Below are 14,899 nucleotides of genomic sequence, written 5' to 3'. Positions count from 1 at the left end.
AGCAGGCTTTGACTGTTGGGTGGGAGGTGTCCCATTTTTAGACTTTTCTATTCATCAACCCGTCTCCATCAGTAAAATCCAAGTGTTAAAGAGATTGATATATTTTAAATTTACTTGAACAAGCATGCCTGATTCTAGAGCTTTTAGAGGGAAGAAGTTGGCAAGGAGTTGCATGGTAGCAGTAAGAAACGTAAAGCATTTTATATGGCTGGTATTATTTACAAGGCTTGGAGCATAATTGGGGGTACTGAAAAACCTGAGCCAAGCAAAACAAACAAGCAAAAATCCACTTTATGAATGGGAACATATGGCAGACAACATCTGCATATTTTTAAGTGTATTTCAACAATTATGCAGGCACAAATCAATTGTGCCACCTGCAAGCAAGAGAAGACTTGCCTCCATTATGGGCCAAGTGAATTTCACCTGCTCTTCTTCAACGGGTGAAGGGCAAGACCAAGGCTGATTAAGGACAGGGGGCAGGGACTATCACCTTTATAATCCTGGCACCAGAGGGACACCACGCTATTTCTGTTCCTGATGCCAGGCTTGAACTGTAACTTTTATTACATCTTTTGTAAGATGCTTTGAGAGCCTCTTCAGACTTTAATGTAGGATGTATTCTAAATAAACAATTTTTTTTGTAAGATGGCAGATTGCAAGAAGAACCCTATATAACCAGAATGCAAACAGGAGGCACGAGCTACAGAAAAATAATAGTGCAACTTCAGGTGAGCGCAATAGAAATGTAATTCAAGTACCTGCTTTCGTTCAAAATAATTAGAAAACATATTCATGAATTCAATTTTTCTATTGTGTATGGCATATATAACATACTTCAGGATAATCAAAAATACCTTTTCACTTACCACAAAATTGGATCATTAGCCAGCTCACTGAAGCGCTTACATACACAAGCTGCTCTACAAAGATCTTGCTCCAGCAAGTATGAGAAGATTTTCAGAACTACTTCATCGGGCAACTTCTCTTGAAGATATTGTTCTGCAGGCGCTGCTATTAAATATAAAACATGAATAACATGACTGATGTTCACAACCTGTCTGGGGGATTTCCACCAACATAGATCATGGAGTTTCTGTCTCTCAAAAATCAAGTGAATTACCTGAAACAGATTTACTTAGGCAGAAGTTTGACAAAAATCAATGTTATTCAAGTTTTTCATTTAAATATACACATTTCATTTTCTAAAGAAAGTTAGATTTGCAAGCTTTAATCAGCAATAAAAGTCTAACAGCACATTTCTATCCTCTCATTACTGCAACTGGATAAAGATGTGCCAGAACATATCACTGCTGTAGTAAGATTAACACTTGTATGGCGATATACTGCAGAACGCTATACTAACATATACAGGCAATGAATGACAAGCGTATGACACATGACCGCTACATCACGTATCACAACGACCTGTAAGTGGCTGGCAAAGGGGGCAGAACAGGGCAGAACGGGGTGGAGCGGGCTTGTGTGCATTCAGCCAACGCATGTGGGGATCAGAAACATAACTCCCATGCAAACTGGTCATTGTCTGTACTGATGTCAGTGGAACACTGCTGCCGCAAGAGGCAAAAATAAGAAGCAGGGTGAACATGAAAATTTAAGAAGAGTCTGCTGGATCAGGTCAGTGGTCCAGTATCCCTCTTCTCACAGTGGTCAATCATATGGCTATGGCTATGGGAAACCTGCCTAGTAGGACCTGAGCACAAAAGCACTCTCCCCTCCTGCAGTTTCTAGCAAATGGCATCAGTGGCTAGGAGCCACCGATAGCCCTCTCTTCCACAAATTTTGAATCCTCTTTTAAAGCCATCCTAGTTAGCTGCCACCAATGTTTCCTGTGTTAAGTGAATTCCACAGTTTAACTATGGGCTGTGCGGAAAAGTTTTTTGTCTGTCCTAAACCCTCCAATACTCAGCTTCATTGGATGCCCCTGTTTGGCATCCGTCCGTCTTGGGAAGCAATGGGAGAGTGTACCTTTGGGGGTGAAGTTCACACTTTATTTTAAGGATAGCTTCATTTCCTGCCTTTGGATTAACATTTCCCCAGTAAAACAACAAAACTGATTTAACTTTATGTACACTGTGCTGAGTACAATTACAGGTGCAAATTAGAATTAACATTATGTTTTCTACCCCTCCGTTCACTCCCTCTCAACATCTGCAAACAGGTCAAGAGACTGGGCTAAAAAGCAATGAGGGTATGCTGTGATGTCTAGGCTGATATTTAGTGAGCCTAGATGAATGTAAAAAACTTAGCATGGGTCAAATCTGATCATTTTGCCTATTCAATTTTAAATATATATGTGCAAAAGATTCAGAAGCTACAAAGATGCAGAATGGAAGTGAAAGGGCAGTAGTGTGTATTTTGGCCTTACAATCTAGCTCAGGTTTCCTCAACCTCGGCCCTCCAGATGTTTTTGACCTACAACTCCCATGATCCCTAGCTAGCAGGACCAGTGGTCAGGGATGATGGGAATTGTCGTCTCAAAACATCTGGATGGCCAAGTTTGAGGAAGCCTGTTCTAGCTACTCCCTGAAGTCTAGCATGAAGTCTCTCGTGATCTCTCCCTCTTTTTTAAAAAAAAGAATACAGTGGTGCCCCGCAAGACGAATGCCTCGCAATACAAAAAACTCGCTAGACGAAAGTTTTTTCCGTTCGCGATTTGCCTCGCAAGACGAATTTCCCCTATGGGCTTGCTTCGCAAGACGAAAACGTCTCGCGACTTTTTTTCTTTGACTAAAAACAAAGACAGAGACACAAGAGAATTTAGAGCCGATTGCTAAGAAGGTTCATGAGCATGATGCAACTTTGGCTTTGTGGGAATTACAGAGAAAAGAGAGAAATTTGAAATTGAGATTGATTCCAGAGAATGAAAGAGACAACCTTGTGGAATATTTGACACGGGAGTTTGTTGATTGTTGGGATCTGGAAGAAGACGAATTTAAAATTACAACAGCTTTTAGACTGGGCAAAAAGCAGGACAGAAAGACCCCGAGAGACTGTCTGATTACATTTAGAACCAAGGAGGAAAGAGACAAAATACTAGGACTACACTTTGAAAAGGCCTTACAAATCGGAAACTCAGCTGTACAGATCTTTAAAGACATCCCAAAATATATCTTGGATTTAAGAAACTTCTACAAGGATTTAGTTCTTCTGTTAAAGAAAAATTTCATCCGCTTCAGGTGGGAATTTCCACAAGGTCTGTCATTTGATTACAAAGGAAAGAAGACAATTCAAGACAAAGACAAATTTTTGGCAAGAAATCAGGAGGACCTGCAGAAGGGGACTGTGGACGCAATTGCAGAACAGAGGAGAGCATTAGACATTCTGAACCTCTCGTTTGGACAAAAACCACCACCATCAGAAGAAGAGCAACAACTTGGAGCGGTTGGAGGAGTCTCAGAAAAATAACAAGATGGCTCTGCAATTCCTTAGTTGGAATTGTAATGGGCTCAATGGGCCTTTGAAGAGAAGACAAGTTTTTCATATTTTGAACAAAGAACAACTGGATTTGATATGTCTACAAGAAACTCATATAACTAGAGCCCACAGGAGATTACTTATAAATAAAAGACTAGGACAAGAATTTATTTCATCAGATAAAGTTAAAAAAAGAGGAGTTGTGATATATGTGAAAGAGAAATGGGCCCCAAAAATGATGTTTAAAGATGAGCAAGGGAGATATCTGGCAGTGGAGATACAAGTACAAGGAGAAAAGCTTTTAGTTGTCGGAATCTATGCACCAAACGAGGGTAAATCTGACTTCTTCAAGAGATTGCATGAAACCCTGACGGACTATTTGGATTACAATATGATAATCATGGGAGACATGAATGGTGTGGTCTCCACTAACATGGACAAGGCACAACGACTAATAGTTACCAAGGAAGGGAGACTTCCTAGGACTTTTTTTGAAATGACGGAAAACATGGACTTGATAGACATATGGAGAACAAGGAACCCTCTGGAGAGAGAGGGAACCTTCTTCTCCCAAGCAATGATGACCTGGACCAGAATTGACCAAATTTGGATTACTAGTGGCATGGCTCCAAAGATTAAGAAGGCAGAAATCTGTCCAAAAACTTGCTCCGACCATAATGCCGTGAGGATGGAGATGAAACTTACAACAACTGGTCAATTCAGATGGAGAATGAATGACACCCTCTTTCGAGACAAGGAGATCCTTATGAAGGCCCAAAAAACTCTAAAAGACTATTTTGAAATAAATCTGAGGGCCGATGTGGAGAAAAGAGTGATCTGGGACGCAAGTAAAGCGGTGATGCGAGGTTTCTTGATTCAACAAAACTCAATAAAGAGGAAAAAACAAAATGAGAAAAAAGAAAAGATTTTGGAAAAGATAAAGGAAGGAGAGAAAAAATTAAGAACAAAACCAAAGTCCCAGGAGATTTTAAGAGAGATTAAGTTATATCAAACACAATATATGGAATTGATGAACCAAGAGATTGAATGGAAGATAAAGCAAATGAAACAAAAGACTTTTGAATCAGCAAATAAATGTGGCAAACTTCTGGCATGGCAATTGAAGAAAAGGCAGAAATTAAATACGGTTACAAGCCTAGAAGTGGATGGAAAGAATATATCTAAACCCAATGAAATTAGAAATTGCTTTCTGAGTTATTTCAAAAAACTTTATACTCAAGGCCCGCAAAATGAAGAAGATATAGACAAATTCCTTGATAAATATGGATTACAAAAAATCTCTCATCAAAGCAAGATGGATCTGAACCAGAGAATAACAGAACAAGAGATAGAGGCTGCCATTCAGAATATGCAACTGGGCAAATCTCCAGGACCAGATGGACTGACTTCCAGATACTACAAATCGCTGAAGGAATGGTTGACTCAACCACTAAAAGAAGTTTGTAACGAGATCCTTGAGGGGAAAAAGGCACCTGAATCGTGGAAAGAAGCATATATTTCACTCATACCAAAGACAGAGACTGAAAAGACTCAACTGAAGAACTACCGCCCAATATCACTACTTAATGTGGATTACAAAATTTTTGCAGACATTCTGGCAAAAAGATTTAAAAAAGTGCTGATGGAAAAGATTCATAAGAACCAAGCAGGCTTTCTCCCCAAAAGACACCTAGCAGATAATGTAAGGAATGTAATAGACATTTTGGAAAAGCTAGAGGTGAATATAAACACTAAAGCAGTACTGATTTTTGTGGACGCGGAGAAAGCCTTTGACAATATTTCTTGGAGCTTTATGATAAAGAATCTTCATGGGATGGGGGTAGGCCAAGGTTTTGAGAATGGTATGGCTGCAATATATTCTGAACAAAAAGCTAAATTGATTGTAAATAATGTAGTAACTGAGGAACTTAAGATAGAAAAAGGAACACGACAGGGGTGCCCAATTTCCCCATTGCTTTTTATTTCTGTTCTGGAGGTGCTGCTGAATATGATTAGAAATGACCAGCAGGTTAAAGGTGTACAGGTCGGAGCTAAACATTACAAGTTAAGAGCATTTGCAGATGACCTAGTATTGACTTTGCAAGAGCCAAACACTAGTACGAAAAAGGTGTTAGAAATAATTCAACAGTTTGGCCAGGTAGCTGGATTTAAGTTGAATAAACAAAAAACCAAGGTTTTAGGAAAAAACCTAACAGATATGGAAAAGGAGAAATTCCAAGAGGAGACAGGGCTGACAGTGGTCAAGAAGGTGAAATATCTAGGGGTTTATTTGACATCTAAAAATGTGAATTTGTATAAGGACAATTATGAAAGATGTTGGTCAGAAATTAAAAAAGATCTAGAAATATGGTCAAATTTGAAATTGTCAATGTTAGGCCGAATTGCTGTGATCAAAATGAATGTATTGCCTAGAATGCTATTTTTGTTTCAGACCTTGCAGGTTCTTGACAAGATGGAATGCTTCAAGAGGTGGCAGAAAGACATTTCGAAATTTGTCTGGCAGGGCAAAAAGCCCAGAATTAAATTTAAAATATTGACAGACGCTAAAGAAAGAGGGGGTTTTGCCCTGCCGGACTTAAAATTGTATTATGAGGCAGCAGCTTTTTGCTGGCTGAAAGAATGGATGCTCCTCGAGAACACAGACATTTTGGATCTGGAAGGTTTTAACAATGCTTTCGGTTGGCATGCATATTTATGGTATGACAAAGCCAATAGTGCCTTTAAAAATCACATTGTTAGAAAAGCTCTATTTAATGTTTGGATAAGATATAAAGATCTGTTGGAGAACAAAACCCCTAGATGGGTGTCACCAGTGGAGGCTAAAGCAGTGAAGAAACTCAATATGGAGGTCGGATGGCCGAAGTATTGGGAAATTTTGGAACAGGATGGAGATAAGCTCAAATTACAAAGCCATGAGAAATTGAAACATAAAGTACAAAATTGGTTTCAATATCGTCAAATAATGGAGTTTTTCAAACAGGACAGGAAAATTGGCTTCCAGGTGGAAAAATCCAAACTAGAGACTGAACTGTTAGAACCCAATACTAAGAATCTATCTAGAATGTATAACTTGTTGCTGAAATGGAGTACACAGGACGAAACAGTCAAATCGGTTATGATTAAGTGGGCACAGGATGTTGGGCATAACATCATGTCAGCTGACTGGGAATGGTTATGGAACACTGGTATCAAATTTACGGCATGTAATGCCTTAAAGGAAAATATTATGAAAATGGTCTATAGGTGGTACATGACCCCAGTCAAGCTGGCAAAAATTTATCACTTGCCCGATAATAAATGTTGGAAATGTAGAGAGACTGAAGGTACCTTCTACCACCTTTGGTGGACGTGCCCGAAGATTAAGGCTTTCTGGGAAATGATCTATAATGAAATGAAAAAGGTACTTAAATGTACTTTTTCTAAAAAGCCAGAGGCCTTTCTCTTGGGCATTGCCGGCCAATTGGTGTTAAAGAGGGATAGAACTTTTTTTATGTATGCTACAACAGCAGCAAGAATACTTATCGCGAAGTATTGGAAGACACAAGACCTACCCACTCTGGAAGAATGGCAGATGAAAGTGATGGACTATATGACATTGGCCGAGATGACAGGCAGAATCCGCGACCAACGAAAAGAGACGGTGGAAGAAGAAGGGAGAAAATTTAAAGGTTATCTTAAGGACTATTATAAACTTAATGAATGTTAAAGTGTTGTGGTTTTCAGAAACAAAGGGATACAGTGATATAAGGCTAGAATATAGAGAGGACTAAGATGACAGAGGTTGGAAAGCAACAATTGGGAGTTGCTATAAAATTATGGACATTGGGAAGTCCAAGAAAAGAGGTTTATGAAAATATGTTATGAAACTATACATGTATGTTTGTCTTTTTAAGTGTTTGTTTGTTCGCTAAAAAATTCTGTAAAACCAATAAAAATTTTATTAAAAAAAGACATGTTTTGTTTATAAAGTTAATTTATTTTCCCTTAAATTTTTGAACTGCTCTTTACAGTATCTGTGACTTTAAAGAGCAGTTAATAAACTGTTGTTGTACCAAATTTGGCTTTGTTTGGACTTTTTTTGACCATAGGAACGCATTAATTGATTTTCAATGCATTCCTATGGGATTTCGTGCTTCGCAAGACGAAAAATTCGCTAGACGACAAAAATTGCGGAACGAATTAATTTCGTCTTGCGGGGCACCACTGTACATGTTAGCCTTCACAGTGGGATGTTTCCTGTCTCCATAGCAACTGAAGGTAGACAGGCTCTACAGCTTGAAGGATAGACTACAGAACTGTTCCTTATGAAGAACGTCACTTTTTTCTAACTACATATATTTACACGTAAACTCAAGGAAACTAAGTTTAAAAGAACTTATATAGATACAAGTAGGACCTATTGTTCCTATTATTTAATGAAAAGAATATGCTTTGCAGGAGGATTGCAAATTCTAATCATCACCATCCTAGTTAGCAATATGCTTTCAGGGAGTTCTTGGCATGGCTGTCAGGAATACACAATATTAAGCACTTCTGAGGGTGGGAAAGAAAATCACAAATATGGCAAGAATTTGGTTATTCATAGAAGTACTCATTACAGGAGTGTGATTGAGATATAACTTTTAATAATTTACCTCCACTGTAGAATTCCACTTAATTTTTCAAATGCCATTTATTTTAGCTGAACACTAACTAATTCACACGTGTAGGAAAAGAATATCACTGTGTCCCTCTGCTATACTTGCAGCAGCAACCATCAGATCAGTGTTAGAAACTGAGATATGAAAGCTAGAAGCTAAATGGCACCTTAGACCCACCCCGCTAATCTTCTTAAGAGAGTCTCTTCTCCAGTCTTCAGAGAGTGGCTGGAAGTGGGGGAACAGAAAAAAAATCCTCCTTTCCTTCCACTCTGCAGACAAGCCCTGGATTCTCCCCATACACCTTCCCTTCATATAAATATATCTTTTTGGCACCACAATTAACATGTATTACAGGCCTATACAACTGATGGCAGAGACACCTTGAGTGTCCAGTTCACAAACAAATTTTGGAGTGGGATCATTGAAGGCCACTGAAGCCTTCAGCGATCCCAATCCAAAATTTGTTTCGCTTTTAAGCATCACTGTGAGAGTCTGAGGTAGTTAACACTTTAACAAGCACTACTTAAACCATCGTAACTAACTGGCTAGTATATTTCAAATTAAAAGCACATCATACATTAAACAAGACAACTAAAACCTAAATAAAGCATGTGGAGTTTAAAAGAATACAAAGAATACAAAGAAATCCATGCAGAAACCCCATTGAACTCGGTTGGGATTTAATTCCAAGTAACAGGCAGATCCAGATCAGGGTTGAAAGCAACCATTTTTTCCTAAATGATGCCCAAATAGCTTCTTTTGTGCTTATATATTGCATTTTATTGTATAACAGATTGAATTTCTTAACAGTGCATTACAGTTGCTAAACAGACAGAAAAATCACTAAGTGGTCCACCAAGATGCTCAGCGGTTTTCAAATGGACTCTGGATGGGAAGCTCTCCTTCCATATCCCACATTTGTGAAATTCCACCAAAGGTTTAAACTCTCCTTACCCAGCCCCTTATTGGAGCCTCCCCTTCTGCACTGAAGAAGAGAGAGAAATGCAAAAACAAACAGGCTATCACACTGCATGCTCTCTCTCTCTGCAAGCAGTCACCAGATTTCTCCTCTTTTTCTTCTCCTCTCCTCTCCTGATACCCCCCTCCTTTGCAGTGTCCCTGACATTTTCAGAATTTGCTCCAGGAGCACACAAGCCCATTCCTCCAGCAGTTTCAAGGAGGACTGACAGGGATGGGAGGGAGTGTTTCACAACTCACTTGAGGAAAGAGCCAGGCAAGGCAGTGTGAACTTTGCTCTTTGTCCGTTTTCAGTGGATGAGATGATGATGGGAACGGGATGGAGGGAAAAGATAGCTGTATTCCTAGCCTAAGGGCAGCCAATCTGAGGGAAACGCTGCCTTTCTGCAAGGCCAGCTGAGAGGCAGCACCTAATAGCTTGCCGGATGCTGCAGCGATCTCTTGGAACTCTAGTGGGAAGGAATTTCTCCTCCCACACCCTCAGTGCCCATTTTAATCTTAAATCCTAGGCACGGTACTGCGCTCAGAAACTGCTAGCACTAATGAAATTTCCTGTCACAAAACGTGCCTAGAAAAAAGGGAGTTTCAAACATTGCTTTAGATGTTCTGCAAGACTTATCCTTTCCCCAGGCTTTCTCTGACCAGCAAGGCCAGGTCCTGTTTTATATGCCAGAATCCCCTGAATCCCTGTTTTATTTGTTTTTATATGCCTTTATGCTGCTGTTTTATTGGATTTAGGTTGTGTTTTATTTATTTTTTTAAAAAAGATATTGTACACAGCTTACAGATTTTTAAATATTAAGCTGTTTGTAAATGCTTTCAAATAAATAAAGATTATTGCCACCTCAGATTGCAGAGGGAGTATCATGTTTGGTCACTCTGCTACATAAATCAACTCACTCACTACAAGTCAAAAGTAAGTATGTCAAGGCAGTGGCCGGACTAAAACATTTCACCTCAACACACTAGTTTTCCACATGTAAGGATTTTCCTCACAAAGGAGTTCCCTGACAACCTGCAGTGTCAAACAGCACAGTTCACATTTATTTTAGTGTGACAGCCGTCTGAACTCAGGCCTCTTTCCTAACCCTGAGTTACATACGGAGTCAAGCTATGTAGTTTCACTTCCAAAACTAAGGCCAGCTGTGGGCAGATGGACATGGCTCGGGGGGAAACTGTCTTGCAGGTCAAATCAGGACCCCTGCCAGATCAAATAAGGCTAGTGAGCCTGATATCCTATAGTTTATAAAGGTTTGCTGTTACACTCCCTGTTAGAGACAACTAAAGCAATTAAATATCATCAAACCTCTTAGCATAATCCAAAAGGTTTCTGATCATCCAAACAGGGACAAAGTTATTTGTGAAGGTGCAGCTGAATACAGTAACTGATCAAAGGACCATAGGTAAAATCACACATGCCAGCAACACTTGCAGAGGGACACCATGTAAAATAATGACAGAATGTCTGAGCAAAGATAGAGGAGCTGGAAAGCTCAGTCGGATGGGTGGGGTATAAATAATAAAATAATTTATTATTATTATTATTATTATTATTATTATTATTATTATCATTATCATCATCATCATCATCGTCTTTAAGGAACAAGATATAATGGTCATAACACAAATCTTGTATATTTCATTCATTCATTCATTCATTCATTCATTCATTGCATTTATAGTCCACCTTTTTCTCTGAGGCGCTCAAGATGGCATACACGGTTCTCCCAATCCTTATCTATTCCCCCATAACAACCCTGTGAGAAATACAGCTCATATTGGAAGGGGTAATCTCTGAGTCACACAGTACAGGCTGTGGAAGGTTTTACAAGTCACCAGCCCCTTGAACCGGGTCCACCTACCCAGAAGTGTGCAGGCAGGAAAAGTAGCTACACAAAGACACCACTTTTAATGGTGTGTAGAAATGGGACTACCATTTTCCTATCTAGTTCAAAGTCATTGTTAGGTTTCTCCTGCCTACAGCTGGTGCCTCCCCTGATCTAGCCCCAGGTGTCAATTAAAAACCCCTCTCCTCTTCTGCAAGGTGAAATGGAAATAAGCCTGTACATACATCCGTACACCCACTGCCTACTCAAGTAGCACAACAACATGATGTATTCTTCATGGAAACCATTTCTGAGAAAAATCTTTTTGAGACCATAAAAATTCACTTATAAAAGTCAAATGACAGTAGACAAGGAAATAAGATTACCATTACCATCCCAATTACTTTCTTAAGTTAAAAACTGTTCAATTAAAATTAAAATTAAAATAGAAAGTTGGGAGACTTTCTTTGCCCTCTCCCTCAAACAAAAAAAGACATTACCTGACAAATCCTGTGATTTTCCAGATACTCTAGCACGTTTTGCTCGATGACCAAAGTTCTCTGTAGCTGAAGTAGAGGCACCCTGAAAAGTTTTAGAAAAGTAAAATTAGATTACACAAGGTTCCTCTAATGCATATTGCACATGGTCAATCCTTACTCCTTTCCGCTTGTGCTAACCCCACATAAAAAATCCTCCACGGCCACCACTGGCCTTCTCCCCATGAACTGTATTGTGCCTGTTGTGCTAGGCAATTACTTCAGAAGGGAAAGCATGATTATTAATTTTTAAATACCTCCATACTGCTCTTTGTAGGGCAAGCTGTTCTTTTAGGTAAAAGAGTTTTTCTGCGAAGTTGGTATGGACTATTTTGTGCACCAGGACCAGATTCTTCTGCAACCATATCTGCAGGTACATCATCATCTATCAAGAAACAAAAAAAGAAAAAAACTGTTACAAGATTGCAACCGACACACACACAATTTCATTCAAGTCACATCAAGCCAAAAAGGCACAGTGAAAACTTTATATACATCTTGGTGAAATGTGCTATATAATTACATTGCTATAGATTATTTTGTTGTCAGGATCATTTTTAATTTTCCCAAATTCTTATGTAAGTATGCTTTACACATTAACTGTGAAATGGTTCTCATGAATACAATGAAGATCATTTCGTAAAAAAAAAATCTCCAGAATTTATAGGTACTACATACTAGACTTGCCTTTTCCATCAAACTCAAGGTAATTGTGCAACATAAAAACACAAACCTTCCCCCCATGCTGTCTTTAAAATACTGACAGCAATATTTTGCAGCAAGTGCAGCAAAAGTCAAGAATAGCGACAAGATAGAGCCACTCTAATATACTGTACACAGTATGTGTTGCCAATATGGCACCTGCAGCTGCCATGGCACCCATGAGGGCTTCCCCTGGTGTCAGTGAATTCTCTAAGCTCCCACCGTCTCATTTTCCCCTTCTCTGTGAAGATAGTTACCGTTCCCCCCTTGAAAAGAACATAATACTGAAGGAGTAAGCTGGAGCACTGATACTCTCCTGCACTTCGTCCAGATCTATGTCATTTTCAGAATTCAGATCAGCAACTAAAAAGAAAGAGCAACTAAGAATGTAGAAGGAAAAGGGGGGTGATATGGAAGGAGGAAAACAGATTGGCTAAGAGGGAGAAATTAGGGTGGGACAGGATCAGTGAAATGGAGAGGGGTAATGGAATGTGATAGAGAAGGTAGGTGCACACACAGTTGGATCCAGTTCCAAGTGGATTGTCTTGAAACTGAATCATTTATTCACAGAATCCCCACCCTATAAACACCATCAAATCACAGTTCCCACCTAAGTCCACTGAATTGACCATAAAATCATGATCTGGTACATTCCACAGTTGCTATGGAACAAAAGCATGGATGAAGGAAGGATATTTATGGACCTTTCTAGTTTTTATCACCATAAAATTATGGGTAATCTTGGTGTCCATGATGTGTTCTGTGAATTGTCAGTGGTTTTGTTGTCATTCTGTGTAGAAATTATGAAAATCCATGAAGATGTGTGTGCCAGGACAACATTTTTGTATTACTGGCAAGAACTGAAATCTAGGGTTGTGGGTTTTTTACTGTGCCATCCGCCACTGTAAATTTTAAATTGATGGGGTTTTTTGGGAACCCCATGTAAAGTAATGCTAATTCAAATAATCCATTTTAATTCTACTGGATCAGAACTTTACCTAGACTTCTTAGAAAAGTGAAGCATGCATGTGTGAGAGAGAGGGCTCTCTGTTGAGTGGGAGAGAGATTGATGAGGCGGGGGGGGGAGCAAACAGAGGACAATGCCCACAGACCTCCCCCCCCCCCCAAATTTCAAGTGTTCCTACGGGCCCAAAAAAGTTGCTGACCCCTCCACTACTGAGCTGGCAAGCACGCAGGAGAACAAATCTTTATTGCTCACATCCACATGTGCTACAAGTCCCTGGTGTCTTTCGACATTTGTGGGGAACATACTACAATTTACTGCTTCTTCCTTAAAATTAAATAAGATTAATTTAAAGATAATAGGCCTTCTAGCTATTTGCACGACATACCTTCTCCCAAGAAAAAAATGAAAATGAGGGAAACAATTAACTTTTCTTGACGGTGAGATAAAGGTATCTACAGTTAGTTGCTCTACTAAAGATCAATAGCTCTAGAATAGGTACAAATCTCTGAAAAAAACAACATAGCATTTGACTTAAAATTAGCAAGCTTCCTAACTGAAATGCTTTATCTAACAATCTTTCTATATTGAATTTCAGTACCTATTCTTTCGAGTACAAGTTTCATATGTGTACTCTTTTCTTAAAATAATAAAAACTATGAATCTATTTGTGCAGCAAGCTAATCATAATAAAATTAATACCTAATGAAGCTTTAACAGTCATTTATGCATCTTAAATGACTGAACAATATATTACTTTTCAGTAGTTATACCTGTTCTTCATGGCCTATTAAATCATCTAGGTTATCAATTATCAAGCTCTACACCCTTGTTCAATCTCCCACATACATTTACTTAGCAGCAAATGCATGTGTGTCACTAAATGCATGGCAGAACAACAGCCAATCTCAATGCCCAAGTAGTGATTTAATTTTCCAGACATATGTTATCTGCATTCATATTTTGCATTAGATATATTATGTAAATATAATGCATTTCATAAGTACATATAAGAACTCCAGTATATTATGACTAAGTCCTTTGAGAAGGGGCCTGAACATTACACTAATGTACAGAAGGTAACAGAAGACTCACAGTCCAGGAAAGCACACAATCAACATTTCCAGCACTCTCCACTCCAGGACTGGGATGTGTGTAGGTGGGAAAATATCTCTGCTATCCTGAACTCATGTTTATCTATTTCTCTTAACAAGAACCAGTGCTGAAAAGAACCAAGCATCTAATTCTGAACTTTGAAGCTCAAAATCATGGACTTCATAAAATAGAAGGTTTAAGTAAACTATAAAAAGCTTCTTAATTGTATGTATTTTCAAGCATTCATCAAATTTATTTTATTTACCAAAGACAACAGAGGAATCCAGAGCAAATGAGAAGCAAGGATTTGGTGGGCTTGTCACCGCACTGGAGGATAAATATGCTTGGCATACTCCCAGATAACCCATGAAGATGTTCTGAAATCTGCAACATTTGGAAATACTTTTCTACCATCAAGCCCTAAGAGTGGGTCTTCTTTAGCAGTAACTAGCTAAATGTAGTAGCAATGCTATCATCACTAAAATTACTACCTTTGAATCTTTGTGAATTGTCATTAAGAATATTATTTTAAAACACTGTTTATTTTTAAAATGAAGCATTTCACATCATTTGAAAGAGAATATATTTATTAAGAGGTCTGTCACTTTCCCTCATAATTGCCCATTTTCCCTGCTATTTTTAAAGTTCTTTCTCACAATTTAGCCTGGGGGAGAAATAGGGCATTCACATATCTGTGTA

The 14,899-nt window shown here is 38.7% G+C and overlaps 1 protein-coding gene across 2 annotated transcripts in view; it reads right to left on the bottom strand.

Annotated features, from left to right (window-relative positions):
• Positions 1 to 14,899, bottom strand: part of FBXO11 (F-box protein 11) — a 76,738-nt gene that overhangs the window by 22,594 nt on the left and 39,245 nt on the right. The window contains exons 2-4 of one of the 2 annotated variants that reach the window (XM_082217445.1): positions 11,697 to 11,824; positions 11,404 to 11,485; positions 870 to 1,011 (exon numbers count right to left, since the gene is read on the bottom strand). In XM_082217445.1, coding sequence (XP_082073571.1) covers positions 870 to 1,011; positions 11,404 to 11,485; positions 11,697 to 11,824 — 352 coding nt within the window. Of the gene's footprint in view, positions 1 to 869; positions 1,015 to 11,403; positions 11,486 to 11,696; positions 11,825 to 14,899 lie in introns of both variants that reach the window. The other variant, XM_082217444.1, reaches the window with a different exon arrangement.

Source organism: Podarcis vaucheri (genome assembly GCF_965113315.1).
Source record: "Podarcis vaucheri genome assembly, chromosome: 3".
Lineage (NCBI taxonomy): Eukaryota > Metazoa > Chordata > Lepidosauria > Squamata > Lacertidae > Podarcis > Podarcis vaucheri.
The sequence above is the reverse complement of the archived record's forward strand: the minus strand, read 5'-3'. Positions and strand labels throughout refer to the sequence as shown.